Here is a 16,685-nt window from a genome sequence, read left to right on the forward strand (position 1 = left end):
AGGGTATAAATGAGTTGATTATGAGCTCGAGTGTAACTCGTTTAACTTATAAAATATTGAACTAGGCTCGTTTTGACTTACTTTAAAGGTCCGTATGTGAGTGGTTTCCAAGCTTGAGCTAGACTTGACTTGTTTGAATTTCCAATTAACAAAAATTAAGTCATCTGAATCACCGTTTCGAGATAAGATTTACATCGGTCGAATCGTATCGTATTTCCGATCAAAAGCCCTAAAACATCAGGTTGAAACTTGGGAGAAAACATAACGGTGTTAAGTGTTTTTTAACGGAGGATCATTGAGAAAAAAAAATAGTTGAAAGTTGGGACCGCTGGTAGTGATTTTTAGAGTTAAGATTATTATCGGTCAACACACAAAAGTTGTAAATATATTTATATTCCAATTTGCCATTATATTAATCCTTATTTTTATTTTCTAATAAGCATTTACATTTATTTTAGTATATATTTATATATCATTTATTTGTTTTTTATTATAATTTACTATATAATAATATTATTGCGTAAATATAGTAAATAAAGTTTGATAAATGATTTCTGAGCTTAGCAAGGCTTGTGCTTGTTTATTAACAAGTTTATTTCTTTATTTAAACTAGCTAAAACATTGATTCAATTCAAGCGGTGTTGAGTAGGGATGAACAAACAGGTAATATAGTAAGGGGATTTAGGAGATGTTATGAGAACCACTAATAAATGATTGATATATATGATTCAAGAAAGCATGATAAGTAAATGAATGTAGGCCAGTAAACGAACCGAACGTTCAGGAACTATTCGTGAACCGTTCGGCAGGAAGTTCGTTTATTTAATAAACGAACGAACATGAACAAAAAATTTGTGTTCGTTTAATTAAACAAACGAACATGAACACATGTTCCGTTCGATCATTTATATTCATGAACGTTCGTTTATGTTCGTTTATGTTTGTTTATTTATGTTTGTTTATGTATTAATAGAACATAATTAAATATTATCTAGATAGGTAATCTGATTAAAGGTTTTTATATTTGTTAATTTGCGTTCATTTAAGTGTTTTCATTTACGTTTATGTTTGTTTGTGTTCATTTATATTTGTTTATTTATGTTCGTTTATCTTTGTTCAATTATCTTCGTTTAGATTTTAAACAAACGAACACAGGTATCCCTTTTATATAAACGAACATGAACATAAATATTTGTTCGATTAAGTGTCCGTGTTCTTTTAAAGTTAAATGAACGAACACGAGCATGTCTTTGTTTGTGTTCATTCGATTCGTTTACAGACTTTCATTATTCACATTGATAAATACATTGGTCTCAATCTATAGGCTCTCCCGATTTTTGTTGTGTTTGTGAACCGTTCATTAACACATTAATTTCGTTAATGAACGAACACGAACACAAAATCTCGTTCGGTAAGTGTTCGTGAACCGTTCGTGAACACATTATTTTCTTAACAAACGAACATGAACAAGGCTTTGTTCGTGTTCGTTCGGTTCGTTTACAGCCCTAAATGAATGGCTAATTGCCTCCTCTACGTTGAATGCTTCATCCCCTTTATATATCTAGGGGATGAGTTACAAAAGAAACATAGAATATTAATCCTCTTTGGTCTTTTATTTGACTCATAGCTTCTTCCTTTTTTACCCATGCTCTTGTTGCATCCCTTCTTTCTCTTTGCTCGTATCCTAGTTGAGCATTGCTTTATTTACCTTTTCTCAAAAGTATGACTAGACCCGTAGTAAGGTAATCTCATTCTCCTAGTTATCATTTTACCAACAGCATCCTTCTCGGGGCCTTATAAAATATCTTAATTGGTAGTTGTTATGATGGGCCTTCGTGTTTGGGCCTAACCATTTTTATTTTAAATTTATGATCATCATGTTATTTCAAGAAACTAAAATTATTTTCTCAATGTTTTGAATCAAAATAGAATATTTTGCATTAACAGCTATGAACGTTCTTATGATCCGTTCATTGTGATCTTCAAAAACTGATAATCCATTAAATGTTATCATAATTAAGTTGAAGATCATAATATTTTTCATAATGTGCCCGTATATTTTCCAAACTATTCATACCACACAGGCTCTGAAACTTATAAAAACCACCGAAAAGACAAACACAAGCTCAAAGCACCAACACTCTTGATCAAAACCTGAATAGGAAGACACGAAAACCTCGATAGTTTAGCTGAAGTTCTGATACCAATTGTAGGTCTCGTGAATGGATCTAACAACTAAGCTTGGATCAATCCGTAGTCTCGGTGAGCAAAAATCATCAAAATTATCCGGATCTCAGATCAAGATACAATAAACACACACACACACTTTTAAAGAAAGTAAAAGGAGAAGAAGGAGAGTATTTGCAAACGTTGTAGAGTATGGCCTTAAGCTCTAGGTTTATTTCTTTGAGCCATTTACCAATTGGAAATTACATGTCATGGCCTTAGGCTCAATACAACTTAAGCTAAACGAAAGCAAATTGCATAAGTACATGATAACTCACATCTAATACAAAAGCCTATCACACGCATAAACAAAATGACGCCTAACACATAGTATGACTACAACATATATTTATGCCCGCTTTTTATGCCGGTTATTGTATTTTTACCCATCAACTTTTAAAAGTTGACAATTTTTGCAAGTGTTACATGTTTGAATTTTAAATGACATTATACTCTACACATTTAATTTTAATAAACCTTAGACTTCATTATTTAAGATTTTGTTTAATGACCAATGTTATTATAAACCAACAAAGAACCTGACCATCAAGATACTAGACAAGAACAAATACACCAAAGTACATATTATCGTTATTAGATACTATATTAATTCTAACCCATAGATGTGGGCAAATAAACCGCTTACCGAACCGACCCGAAAAATCGAACCGAAACCGAACTGGTTGAAACCTATTATGTAGAAACTGGTTTTGAACCGATTGAAACCGTAGGTTTGGAACCGGTTTGTAATTTTCTCCATCAAAACCAGTTAATCAAACCAAAACCAGGTAAAAACCGGTCAAAACCCGAACCGAGACCGATCAAAACCTGAACCAAAACTGATTGTAACATGGTAAGAAATCGGTTCCTAAACGAACCGAAACCGATCGTAAACCGATGTTGACTTTTGTTGACTAAACCAAACCGGTTTTAACCCAAACGTTTTTACATGCATCTTACATCTATCTTTTCAGTTTAACTATCCTGGCACAACACTTTTAAAAGCTAGTTCTAACTTCTAAGTTAAAAACATTTACTTTAGTAAAAGCTATGATATTAGTAGACTTGTTAATTGACATATTGACAGGTTAGTTTGACTACTCCTGCCGTTAACGGTTGTATTGTATCCCACGCTTCTTCCGTTTCCGTCCAACCCACCCAAAACCCGTTGACCGTTAAATCTCCGGTCAGATGGACGGCCATACTCACTCTCATTCCATTTCAATGCTTTCTCACCTTCCACATATTATTCTCTAACAACCACCACCACCGTCCACGTCACCATCCATGTCCACCAACCACCACCACCACACTTCCCGCCATCGCGGCTCCGGCAGAGACGACTGCTGGACCGAATCCGAAACCGAAACGTTAGTCAACTCCTGGGGCGACCGTTACGTCCACCTCAACCGCGGCAACCTCCGGCAAAACGACTGGTCGGACGTCGCCGCCGCCGTCAACGCCACGCGCGACCGATCCAAGCCGCCGAGATCCGACGTGCAGTGTAAGAACCGAATCGATACTTTAAAAAAGAAATACAAGCTCGAGAAATCGAAACCTGAGCTGTCGAAGTGGCCGTTGTTTCACCGGATGGATGAGTTAATCGGAGCTGGTAACGGTAACGGTAACAAGAAAGCCGGTGGCCGTGGTGCCGTTGAATCGAATTCGAAACCAAACCCTAACCCTAACCCTAAGTTGAAATTGGGGGTGAAGGTGGAGAGTTTGGATTGGGGGAATGGAGAGACGGCGTATGCGGAGTTGGCGCGGGCGATTGGTCGGGTCGGAGAGGTTTACGAGAGGATGGAGAGGTTGAAGCAGGAGGAGATGATCAAGTTGGAGATGGAGAGGATGGAGTTTACTAAGGAAGTTGAGGTTCGGAGTATGAATATGTTTGTCGAAAGTCAGGTTGAGATTGAGAAGATGAGGCGGGAGAAGATGAATAAGAAGAAGAAGAGGTTGTCTGGTGTGGATTCGTTGAGTTCAGGTATTATATTACGCTCGCTCTGATATCAATTGTTAGCGTATATGTTTCATAGAAATTTGATGTCTTTGTTACTTAGCATTTGGTATAACGTTTGCTGGTTGGTTGTGGTTGCGGAAACGCTGATATATTATGCTTACAAATGACATAATGATGTGTGTATGCTGATCTGATATAGGCTGAGAACATGATTAATAAGACTGCTTTCGCTACTCCAATCCTTTTTGATCGTTTTGCCTCAAATTCTAGCAATTTCGCTACTCCACCCTTCTCCCCTGTTCACGGTTTGGTTTTTGACTGTTTATGTGTCCAGTTGACGGTTTGGAACTTGGAACCAGCCATGTAAACCAAACCATCCATTTAGCCTTTTTTTCACCTTTTTTTTTCCTTTTTAGCATATGCAGTTAAGTATATGTATGGCATTCATTAGCATCTTTATAATTTTAAAAATTTTAGTGCAAACTACTTTGGCCCTTTTTTTTTTTTTTCACTCTTGACTTTGGAGTTATTTATATGTATTGTATTCAGGAACCATCTTTATCGCTTTAAGATATTTAGTACAAAGCAGCAATTTTTGTTGGGTTGGTTTGTTTGTTTTAACAGACTTTCACAATTCTTTTTATCAAAACCGGACAGTGAACACTCTATTATAAACATTGGCTTGTAAACAAGCTACAATTGTTTCTGGGTACAATTATGAAAACCGGATTATAAACTCCCTGTTAAAAACATTGACTTGTAAACAAGCTACATTGCTGTTCTTGGGTCTGGGATTCAATCCAATGCTGGATGCTTTGGTTCTTGTTTCATGAATGATTCACTTTGAAGTGATAAAAGTTGGGTCAAAAGATAATCTTTATAGGTTATTAGGTTAATATTTCTGTGATGATCTTGTTTGGCTTTGAACGTTCTGTTTATCTTCAACAGGAAAGAAACCGCAGCAATGATGAAACAAAACCAAGCTAATCTAGAGATCTCACTACAAGATGGTATAATTGTTGTACCGTATAGTATCATTTGTGTAACAAATTTGATCGTAGATGTTAATTGATTGTTGTTTTATATTGTTCTTTTTTTTTCTTCTTTTGTACATAATGTATCCCTTATGCTTTTGTATTGTCATGTATCCTGTGTTGACTTTTAAAGTCAACTTTTCAAGTTGCTATCTTATATTGTATACAGTAATGTAATCTCTTGTATTGGACAATTGTTATTGATGTATTTATGTAATTTTAGCAAAATTCCTACATTCACATTGTTGCTAGGATTTATTATTATTATTATTATTATTATTATTATTATTATTATTATTATTGTGGAGTTTGGCAGTTAGCGGTGTTAATCGGGTCAAGCCGATTGGGTTTCGGGTTGATTGGGTTGGGGTAGTCAGGTTCTATATTTTTTAAATAAAATCTAACCCACAACCCGACCCTATCAAGGTTCAGGTTAATCGGGTTTCGGGTTAGTCGGGCCGGTTTAGTTAGGTTAATCGATTAACTCCATATCTTTAAGTTGATTTTTGTGTTGGTATGACTAATGGGTTATCTACAGAACCAGTTGTTCATTCAAAGGGCCGGTTTTTGTTAATGATAATTATTTATGATGTAGCTTTGATAATTTAATATGTTATGGTGGAGTGTTGACTAAAATTCATGCATCCTACTTTCCTTTCTTTCTCATCCCCGATACATTATTTTTCTAATCTTCTTTTTCTTTTTTCCTTAAAAGAGTATCTCACAAATATAAAAATTCAGGTCCAGATGAAGGTGGCAAACAAGGACTTCCCGGTCTCCCCATTGTGGGTATAGCTCGTTTTGCATGTTTGTAGAATAGGTCTGGAGAGAAAGACTAGGTCCGGCGAAAGAGGTGGGGCCACACACAAACATTATTATTTTTTACTATTTATATAATTTGATATGATATGCTGAAATGGAAGTTTGTATGTTATTGAAGATGCTTTAAGTGGTGCGGCATTTAAATAATATCAATTTTATTTCTTTAATAAAAGAAATAAATTTATTTAATAGTTAAAATTGTAATTTAATAGAAAATTCATTTCAGTAATAATAAAAGCTACAAAATAAAACAAAACTACAATAGAAAATAAAACAATAAAAAATTAAAACAACTTATAGGTCAAGTGTGGATACTTGAAATATGCTTAACAAGATCTCCAAAAACTCGTTTCACTTCTTCTATGTCTGTTCTTCTGCTTAAATATATTTAATATATCGGAGACCAAAAAAGAATATATTTCACAAAGCAAGCTTGGTATGGGTATATCTGTCTGCAAGTCGATATCCATATTCATTATATGATCTACTTACTTGGAATGAAGTATCAAGCGTGTTTGCATTGAGCACATCCTTGTTTAATGTTGGCCATTGATTGAAAACCTTAATGTTGTTGGGACCCATGACACCAAAAAAATGCATGCTAAAACCATAGATCTTGCAAGCTACCGCCTTGAGCATAATCATAAGGTATGGGTGAGAGCCTCTCATGAACTGACCCCCGATAACTCGTTGACAATTTCTCTAAGCCCAATGTATAAAATCTGAGATTGCCTAGCATTCCTAGAAATCCATGCCTTGATTTGTGTGCTGCGTATAAAACCTGTGCATTGCTCGTTGTTGGTTTACACAAATATTTATGTCCGCATATTTGAAAAATACGGGCAGAAAAATCGATCAAGTAATTCACATGAAACTCCTAAAGCCATCATAAGTACTCTTCTCATGTCTGAGGATGAAACATTTCTATAACAGGATGAAACATCTTTTTCCTCTAGTTATTGTTATTGTATAATTAGGTTAAAACATTAAATATGTATATTTTTTTTCATATATATATATATATATATATATATAAATTTGTGCCTCTGAAAATTAAATGCCCCGACCGGTCACCCGCATCACTTTATGCCCCAGCCGGCTCTGACTCCACTTTTAACCGTTAAGAGTGCCTACAAAATCCCCCTAATCCAATGTTTTATTGTTTTTCACAACATTTTCCCCTTTCTACCCAAGCCATTTATTGAGTTTTAGCGCACCTGCTAATAATAATAATGATAATGATAATAATAATAATAATAATAATAATAATAATAAATCTTTCCTCAATCCTCATTCTCAAAAACTAAGCTCGCTCTCTTAGGAATGAGGTTAATCTATTTAGAAACTCGTACCGAAGGAAATCTACGCCCAAAATTATCATAATATCCAGATCGGTAAACCAAGATAATTGAAACTGTTGGTGAAGAACAACTTAAGTAGATGATTAACTAAAAGGAGCTAAACACTCTCTTTTATGACGTTTTGATAAAGGTTTTCTCTATTTATTGAAAATCAGATGTTAGAAGTTTGCCTATTGAAATAAATAAACAAAAGTGACAAGTAGTACACTTTGAAGATTTGGCCATGACAACAGCCAATAGGCATTAGAGGGGAAATGAGGATTTGGCCAATGCATGGTCTCAAGTTTGAATCCAATTATAATCAGGTTTTACCGTAGTGGGCTTTCGGGCAATGCGTTTTCCTGGAACAGGTATCATCGGCTTGGGCAACCGAACGTTGTTTGCGATCACGAGCGTATGAGTTGCCTTTTATCATGAGTTGCCCTGGGTAACCAGACTTTATTCATTGATTGTTAACAGAAAAAAGAAAAGAAGAAAAGGACACTCTTTGATTACAACCTTTAACCTAGCTTGTAAATTAAGAACACTTATTACATGTATTGAACTTCCTTCTACCTTCTCTTCTTTAATTTCTTGTTGATCGATTTGATACAATATTTTATGTGAGGATAATCCCGATCATTCTCCTACATTTTTTTTATAGTTTTAGGATTAAATACGTAGTGTCAAAACTATGTTTAGTGTTATAGTTAGTATGTAAACAATTAGAAGGGTCAAATTGTACCTAGGCTAACATGTTAACTAACTAAAGCTACTTCGGGGGTGTTTGGGATTGCTTATTTTCATCAACTTATAACTTATTAACTTTTTGAAAAGTAATAAGGTGTTTCGGATTGTTTATAGGAATATTGGCCTCATATAATCCCAACTATGGCCCATTGGCAAATATAAGGACCAACTACCGAAATGGCAAAATATAATCTCAACTACGCATGTGGGTGGAAAATTAACGGGAAGTTAACCATCCGTTAGTTTTTAGTGACGTGGCAGCTGACTAGTCATTAAGCAGCTGATCGGGATGCTGACGGAGCTGCTGAGTTGTCTATTGAAGAAATTAGAGCTTGATGTATGTTAACAGCTCAACACACTTCTCCATTACCCAACACAACTTCACCAAACCCCAAACCAGTTTCAAAATCTTGATTTCAAGATCTCATAAATCCGGCCAACCATTAAATCCGGAGTCTACCATTAAATATGGCCAACACTTCCACCACCACCGTATTAGTTACCACTTACCACTACCACCTCAACACCATCGCTCATCTACCAGCACCACCACCACAACCACACAACATCCATCATAGATTCACTACACCCGTATGAGCCGACCACCATTACCAGATCTGGGTTCAATTCCGCTGGAAAACTTATTATTCTCAAACGATAACGCCGATAGGCCCAGCATCCAGCCCATGAACTCGGGTAAAAACCCATGGATATCATTAGTACTTAAATCAATAGCTATTAACTAGCTATTTCGCCCCCAGCATGCCGAAATTTGAACCCACCAGAACTGGTTGTTCGCTATGGTTGGCTGGCGCAACGACAGGTGTGTAAAAAGCTCCGGCGATAGGGTTCCGGTGAGATGGTGAGGGTGTACGAAGATGGTTGAGGAGGAGGTGGTGAGGGTGTACGAAGATGGTGGTGATGGGTGGACGGGGCTTATGACGGTTGTCAAAGCAGATGATGATGGTGGTCGGAGATGGTGAAGTGGTGGCCGGAGAGAGAGTGACGAGAGAGTGATGGGTGGATTTATTATTATTATTATTAATTATTATATTATTGTTGTAGATTATATATATATATATATATATATAATTAATATCCCCGTCAGCATCCTTGTCAGCAGCCCCGTCAGCAGGTTAAGAGACACATCAGCCGCCACGTCACAAAAACTAACGGAAGGTTAACTTCCCGTTAATTTTCCACCCACATGCGTAGTTGGGATTATATTTTTCCATTTCGATAGTTGGTCCTTATATTTGCCAATGGGTCATAGTTGGGATTATATGAGGCCAATATTCCTTGCTTATATTGTGAGAGGAAAAGTTTTATAAGTTACACTTTTACAACTTATTAACTTAATGAAAAATTATAAGGAGGTAAAATAAGGAATCCCAAACACCCCCTTAGTTCACAAGGCACAAGCTGGGGTTTCCTTGAAACGGTGCGTATAAACACGACAAGTCGATACTTATATATTTGTATGGATGATAACAAGCTAATTAAATTGATAAAAGTTAAAAGTATGAACTAAATGGGAAAATGATCAACCAATAATTAGATGATCAAAGTTAGGGGAACACAAATGATCTTTTTTTTTAATATCTAAATGAGACTTTATGAGACGGGATGCTAACCGTCCATACTGATTTTGATGCTACAACCCTGATTAACTCACCCAGAAATACCATAAGAAGGAACCCCACAACTGTCGAAAAACCATTTTGAATGTGGTTATGAACTTGAAATCTCAAACCTTAACCTCATCACCCAATACCATTAAACTAGAAGGCCAACCGCATAAACTCAAATGATTAAATTATTGTTTTGGTCCATTATTATGTTGTAATAAATTGACATTTGACAATTTAAACCAGCTCATTTTTTTTTAACTTTTCCATAACAATGTTGTAAATATCGGGTGTGTTTGTTTGCGGGTGCTTTGATGTGTTTTGATGTTTGGTTAGCTAGCTTTTTGCTAGTATTTGGTTTTCAATAAATTTGACTGTTAAAAAGAAAACAATAAGAGAAAATTCCTAAAATGTCTCATTAATGGAGAAGGATTCCATTTTTGTCCTCCTAAATAAAAGTTTTCAGAAATGTCTCATACAAGCACGTCTTTGACGACGCGTTAGGCATCAATGCGTCTTTCACGGCCTGTTTGGCCACCAAACACGTGTTTCACGACATGTTAGCCTCCAGCGCACATCTTTTACTACCTGTCAGCCTCTAGCACGTCTTTCACGACCTATTAGCTTTAACACGTCTTTCACGACCTATTAGCTTTAACGCGTCTTTCACGACATGTTTGGCCAATTAATTTTTTTTAATATTACATTATTATAATTAATGTAATACATATTTGTTATTTCTCTTATAACTTGTAATATATAAATTAATATATAATTTAAAATATGTCGTTGAGACGTGTTTATTTTTTCTACGTGTCATAAATTTTAGTCAAAACTGAGTGTCAAATTGATATCGAAATGTTCAATAAATATTTAATAAAATTTGACCAGTCTCGTTTTAAGTAAAATTTATGCCAATACGTAGATAAAAATAAGTAAGTCTCAACGGTTTATTTGGAACCTCATAAAACTTTATGCATTATGAAAAAACCAAATATGAGTAAAGTTAATTATAATAATGTAATATTGAAAAAACAATTAATAGGGCTAACATGTCTTGAAAAACGCATTAGAGGCTAACAGAGGCACAGTTGGAGGCTAACAGGCCGTGAAAGACGCGTTGAGGCCTAACACATCGTCAAAGACGTGTTTGTAGGAAACATTTCTTATAACTTTTATTTAAGGGGACAAAATTACCTCTCTCTATTAACGGAACATTTAGGAAATTTTCCAAAAAAAACAATGTGATAAATTTTAAACGAGGAGGGAGGGAGAGCACTCAGAGCAGGGCATGGATATGTTACATTTGGAAGTGACTGGATGATGTGTTGACCAAAGCGTTCAACGTGCTTGTTCTTGACATTTGTATATTGGGAAATGTTGATTGGATCAAGTTGAACAACTTTCAGTTCTGCTGCATGGTGGATGATTATATAATATGATGTAATGTTGTCAGGGTTTGTTTTCTTGAGAAACTTAAACTAATATATATTTGAAATCGAATAAACATTATTAGAAGAGAAATTAACATATGCCAACGAGCATTTGGTCCAGCACTTTTTCTTTCCAAGTCATGTGGATTTAAATCCTGTGATTGTCAAAATAAACGTGTAATTTGGCCTCGTTCAAAAAAGAAGAAAGACAAAACATATAACTAGATAAAAAAAACTTTGTTTGATTTATAGTTTAACCAAGTTATAGAAAACTACAGATAACATTGCAAGTGAAAATTAAAAGTTTGGTTTAAATTCTATATGTGAGTTTCTTTTTCAAATTTACAGATTTAGACGTGCAAAAATAAAGAAAAGCGTAACCGTCTTTTAGACCGGCGAGCTTTTATCCCTTTGGGTTGGAATTTAACGGTGTGTTTAAGGATATTTTCCCGCTAGTTCTAAAGAAAGAACAAAAACTCAATGTGTCTCAATGGGATGTACAAAAGTACGTTTGACAAAAGCATGTGGAGATCACATTATCTTTAAAACCTTTGTGAGAGTTATTTTGTTTTTTCTTTAACAGTGTTTAGAACTACCTCTAATACTCTGGTAAGCTTTTCTGAGACGGAATGTTACGTAAGAACATCATCAAGAAGGAAACCCACCACTATAGAAAAACTCACTCGAGTCAGATTTCGAACCTACCATAAAGATCTCAAACCTCAACCTCATATTTTTAGACCAGAAGATCAAATGCAAAGAGTTATTTGAGTATAAGTAATTTTCCCTAATTAATATTTGAGACATCCTGACACCTGTATGACCCCCTACAATACTTGGATCATTAAGTGAAAATGGCTTGAGTTGAACCAAATACAAACCAACGATAGCATAGAGTTGTTACTTGTTAGTAGTACAATCCAAGACAGATAGAGAGCCAACATTTGTCATAAAAAGTATATTTTTCAGCACAAAATATAAATATCATACCTTAAGAATCTCACCTGATCACACCCAAGACTTTTGTTTACAAAGTCAGATCTAGGGTTGTACTAGTAGTACTCTCATCTACTTTTGCATGCTTTGATCTTCTAACACTACTTTGGTTTTGAGTTGAATTTGAGGAAAATAATCAATCAATCAATCAATCATACCCAGTAAAATCCCACCGACAGCAGAGCTATAGGTAGGGTCTGGGGAGGGTGGGATGTAGGCACACCGTACCTCTATCCAAAGGAATAAAGAGGTGGCTTCCAGAGAGACCCTCGGCTCTAAGAACATGTGTATGAAGCAAAAAAAGGAAATCAAAGTTTAACAGTTATATAAAAAACTACTACTAATTATAATAATATTAATAAAAATGTCACAGTTTAACCGCAATATAAAAGCTAATAATAACAATAATAAAATATGTAAGGGAAATACCATTATGGTATGTGACCTAAATAAGTTAAGTCTAAGCCCTAAGGTATGTGAGGAAAATAATGATAGTGATAAATCACTCTCATCAACCTCATCATTTTCTGTATTATCATCTTCTCTAGTATTGATTTGTAGTGAAAGATTTAGATAGTGATAAATCACTCTCATCAACCTCATCATTTTCTGTATTATCATCTTCTCTAGTATTGATTTGTAGTGAAAGATTTAGATCAAGATTAGGATTTTCTTGACCTTGAAGCTGGTCGTTTGCCTTTCTTTTCAATAGCGTTTTCTCTTGATCATTGATGATGATATCTTTTTGATCTCCAAATTTTTGATCTCCAAGTAATCTTAACCGCGATTCTTCGGTGTTATATTTTCTTTCATCGGTTCTCAAATTAGAAATGTTATTTTCGAAGATGAATCTTGGTGCTCTTGAACCATAAACTCCATGGCTAGTTACTCCATTTACATAATGGTTGTAATCTTGGCTCATGTGGTTATTCCATAGACTATCGGAATGATTATAGACAGGAAATAAGTTAAGTCTAAGCCCTAAGGTATGTGAGGAAAATAATGATAGTGATAAATCACTCTCATCAACCTCATCATTTTCTGTATTATCATCTTCTCTAGTATTGATTTGTAGTGAAAGATTTAGATAGTGATAAATCACTCTCATCAACCTCATCATTTTCTGTATTATCATCTTCTCTAGTATTGATTTGTAGTGAAAGATTTAGATCAAGATTAGGATTTTCTTGACCTTGAAGCTGGTCGTTTGCCTTTCTTTTCAATAGCGTTTTCTCTTGATCATTGATGATGATATCTTTTTGATCTCCAAATTTTTGATCTCCAAGTAATCTTAACCGCGATTCTTCGGTGTTATATTTTCTTTCATCGGTTCTCAAATTAGAAATGTTATTTTCGAAGATGAATCTTGGTGCTCTTGAACCATAAACTCCATGGCTAGTTACTCCATTTACATAATGGTTGTAATCTTGGCTCATGTGGTTATTCCATAGACTATCGGAATGATTATAGACAGGAAATAAGAAGAATGAGAATACAAAATTGGTGACATGATTTAATATTAAAGTTAAAAGATCAGAATTCAAATTCTTACCTAAAATTGGGAAATGGTTTTTGTGTAAGACTTTGGAGCATGGGAAGTTGGCTAAGGTTGTAAATAGGATGATCATCACCTTCATAGAGAAGCCCTTGTTCTGAAACTACTACAAAAATATACATTATGCGCAAGTTTATTTACAAATAAGTTTATTTATCATTAAGTTCTGAAAGTTAAAGTTATTAGTATTTTGTAATTAAGGTTTAGTTGTATATAAATCATAGGTCACATATATGTTTTTCTAAGGTTTATTTCCTTGTTTATTTAGGGTACTCCTCAATTATAAATTCATTCACAATATACTACGAAAAAAATTCCTACTAAAGTTTACGATGCAAAATATTTTGTTGGAAATTCCTACGCATTTCCAAGGATACACCCAGACGATGATAGAAAACCCTAGTTTAGTGGCCAAACAGTGACAAACGGTAATTTCAATGAGATTGATTTTTTTTTTAAGAAAACGCCGTCTTTTACAAATTTTCGATGAAATTTGACATAGAAAACTAGTAGCGTCAAATATTCCTCATCCACTCTAGAATCATAACCCTAATTTAAATTTTCTATACATAACTATTATGTAGTGGTACCTTGAGCTGCAGGATCTTCAAACTTCTTGCTTCTATACATCTAATTAGACAAATTGAATTTGTCAGAAATTATGAAGCACATATGAAAAATATAAAATAACATATAAAATCAAATTAAATGAAAAGAAAATAATTACTTGAAGATGGCTCTTGACATGAGAGATGCTAAGGCCTTTGATGTTCATCATCTGGAGAACTAATTTTGGCGTTGCTCCTGTATACATCATGCAAGTTTTAATCATATAACCAATCATTAATTATAGAAAATTATCTAAATAAACTAATTACATACTTTCTTGACCTCCCAATTTATCAACAGCATGAATAAATCTGAGATGGAGTTCGGGTGTCCACCGGAGCCTAGGGTTCTTGGAACGAACATACGGTCTCACATAACCCGATTTAGTCTTCTTTTCGCTCTCTTCGACGGTGCTGTTGCTCGAGGTTGATCCATTTTTGGGTCTGCTTGTACTAGGTGAATTATGGTTAACCTGTTCTAGTGGGACCCCATCATTATCATCATCTAGATCTTGTTCTTCTTCTTCTAGGCCTGGAAAAATATCGGTTTTATTTTTGTTGTAATCTTGTTGTTCATGATCTTCTTCACTAAAGCTATCACTTCTCTTCATTTCTATATGTGGTAACCTACCAACTTAAGATTGGATGATCAAGGGACGCTATATCTATCTCAACACACACACCAAAGGTGAATTAATAAGGTGAAGATGATTCTCTGGAAGATAGAAGCTTGGGTGAGCTTTAATTAGCAGGCAGAGAAAGAAGGCAGTAAATGCAAGGATTTGCCCTAAGAATCTAAACTCTCCCTATTTCTCTCCTTGTGGTGCACTTATATAGCAATGACTTTAACATGAAGGGGTCCATTGCATAATAAACATTATATATGACTTCTGCATAATTTTTTTATATAATATAATCAAAAACCTAGTATTTGTTAGATCTGTATAGTGAAATGTTTTGGACAGACCTCATTGGTTATATATAGCAAATTAAGGAAAAAGAATATAACATGGTGACTTTTTTTGGTCATACCTCATCATTTAATTGACTTACAACTTAAGACTAGCGGAATATTGGAATATAGTGTTTTAGAGTTATAACGTAGAGCTTACGGGTCTGTTTATCTCTATATATTTTTTAATTAACCAGATTGAATAGAACATAATCAATCAGTATTATCATTGTCTTACATGTTATCAGAATTTAGCCTAAGCTCTTTACAATGTTATTATATCTACATAGCACTTCGTAATATTTATGATTTTCATGGTATACATTAATAAACATGCAGTACTCCTTTTTCATGTTAGAACTTAGAGAATTTCTATCACAATCAAAAAAAATTTTCTCATATGTATTATACGTCACTGATATTTATGAAAATGAAAAAACCATATGTTTATTAAATATATGTAGCACGAGCCAAATTTATATTCTCGGTACTTATTGCACGTGCAATCAATTATATATTATCGCATATCTTTGGCTCGTTAGTTACATATATGTACTTATTACACATGTAATCAATTGTTCATTTAGGTTTCTAACGGAAAAAACACAAATAACCTTTTTATTTATTTATTTATTTATTTTTTGGATCTAAAGCATTTTAATATTAAATTAATTAAGCTTCATTTTATCTTATAATTTTGTATAAAGCATTTTAATACTAAATTAATTAAGCATCATTTTAACTTATAATTTTGTATAATATATCATTTGCATGTTATTCATTAATGTTCTAACCAAGTTTAAATTAAAACTATTATTTCATTTCTCTCTCTTTAACAATATATACTATTAAAAAGGAGTTGTTCAAAATATTATTTCCTCTCTAAATCTTTAAAAACTATTATATAATTTTTACTCTCTAAAATATAAAAGTAGGAGTTGCTAATTTGGTACATGGAATTAAAAAACATTCTCATATATGATTAACATTAAAAAAATAAATAACTTATAATAATGCAAATTCAATTTAATAAATGCAAAAACTTTGAATTCCCACCAAGAAATCAATAATTCCTTGCTCGTGTGGGCAGCCGTTGGAATTAATAGAAGTGGCCTTTGTTTTATTTTACAGATCCTTTTTATAGTTAATTCACGAGGTTCTTGAGATATAAAATCACAGCTTAACAAACCATTGAAAAAAAAAATACTTTTAGCATGGAAAGGAATTAATATCAGCATTCTCGTGATCGTGTGGAAAGTCCCAAACTTTTTTTTTTTTTAACTTTTTTCTCTTTTGGAGGTTTATGAATTACTAGTTTTAGAGCCATGTTACACACGGGATAATTCAAATTATAAAATTATAAGTAAAACAGATAATTACA

The 16,685-nt window shown here is 34.0% G+C and overlaps 2 protein-coding genes across 2 annotated transcripts; one reads left to right on the plus strand and one right to left on the minus strand.

Moving 5' to 3' along the window:
* The first annotated feature begins 3,476 nt into the window (after positions 1–3,476).
* Positions 3,477–5,328, plus strand: LOC143556397 (trihelix transcription factor ENAP2-like). Its single transcript, XM_077045727.1, has 2 exons — positions 3,477–4,210; positions 5,135–5,328. The coding sequence occupies exons 1-2, from the start codon at positions 3,514–3,516 to the stop codon at positions 5,152–5,154; spliced, it is 717 nt and encodes a 238-aa protein (XP_076901842.1). The 5' UTR covers positions 3,477–3,513; the 3' UTR covers positions 5,155–5,328.
* Positions 5,329–13,247: 7,919 nt separating this feature from the next.
* LOC143556411 (uncharacterized) lies at positions 13,248–14,963 on the minus strand. Its single transcript, XM_077045736.1, has 5 exons — positions 14,627–14,963; positions 14,472–14,548; positions 14,335–14,374; positions 13,742–13,847; positions 13,248–13,641 (listed from the first exon to the last, which is right to left on the minus strand). The coding sequence occupies exons 1-5, from the start codon at positions 14,961–14,963 to the stop codon at positions 13,248–13,250; spliced, it is 954 nt and encodes a 317-aa protein (XP_076901851.1).
* Positions 14,964–16,685: the final 1,722 nt, after the last annotated feature.

Source organism: Bidens hawaiensis, unplaced genomic scaffold, assembly GCF_021521415.1.
Source record: "Bidens hawaiensis isolate Kalapana, Puna unplaced genomic scaffold, B.hawaiensis_p1.1 tig00018570_1, whole genome shotgun sequence".
NCBI classification, from domain to species: domain Eukaryota; kingdom Viridiplantae; phylum Streptophyta; class Magnoliopsida; order Asterales; family Asteraceae; genus Bidens; species Bidens hawaiensis.

Excerpts from the sequence above, each read along its gene's own strand:
- LOC143556411 (XM_077045736.1), bottom strand. The coding sequence starts at position 14,963 with ATGAAGAGAAGTGATAGCTTTAGTGAAGAAGATCATGAACAACAAGAT. Across the intron at positions 14,549-14,626 it reads TAAATTGGGAGGTCAAGAAA|GAGCAACGCCAAAATTAGTT; the intron begins GTATGTAATTAG and ends TGATGTATACAG. Across the intron at positions 13,848-14,334 it reads TGAAGATCCTGCAGCTCAAG|TTTCAGAACAAGGGCTTCTC; the intron begins GTACCACTACAT and ends TTTTTGTAGTAG.
- LOC143556397 (XM_077045727.1), top strand. The coding sequence starts at position 3,514 with ATGTCCACCAACCACCACCACCACACTTCCCGCCATCGCGGCTCCGGC. Across the intron at positions 4,211-5,134 it reads TGTGGATTCGTTGAGTTCAG|GAAAGAAACCGCAGCAATGA; the intron begins GTATTATATTAC and ends TATCTTCAACAG.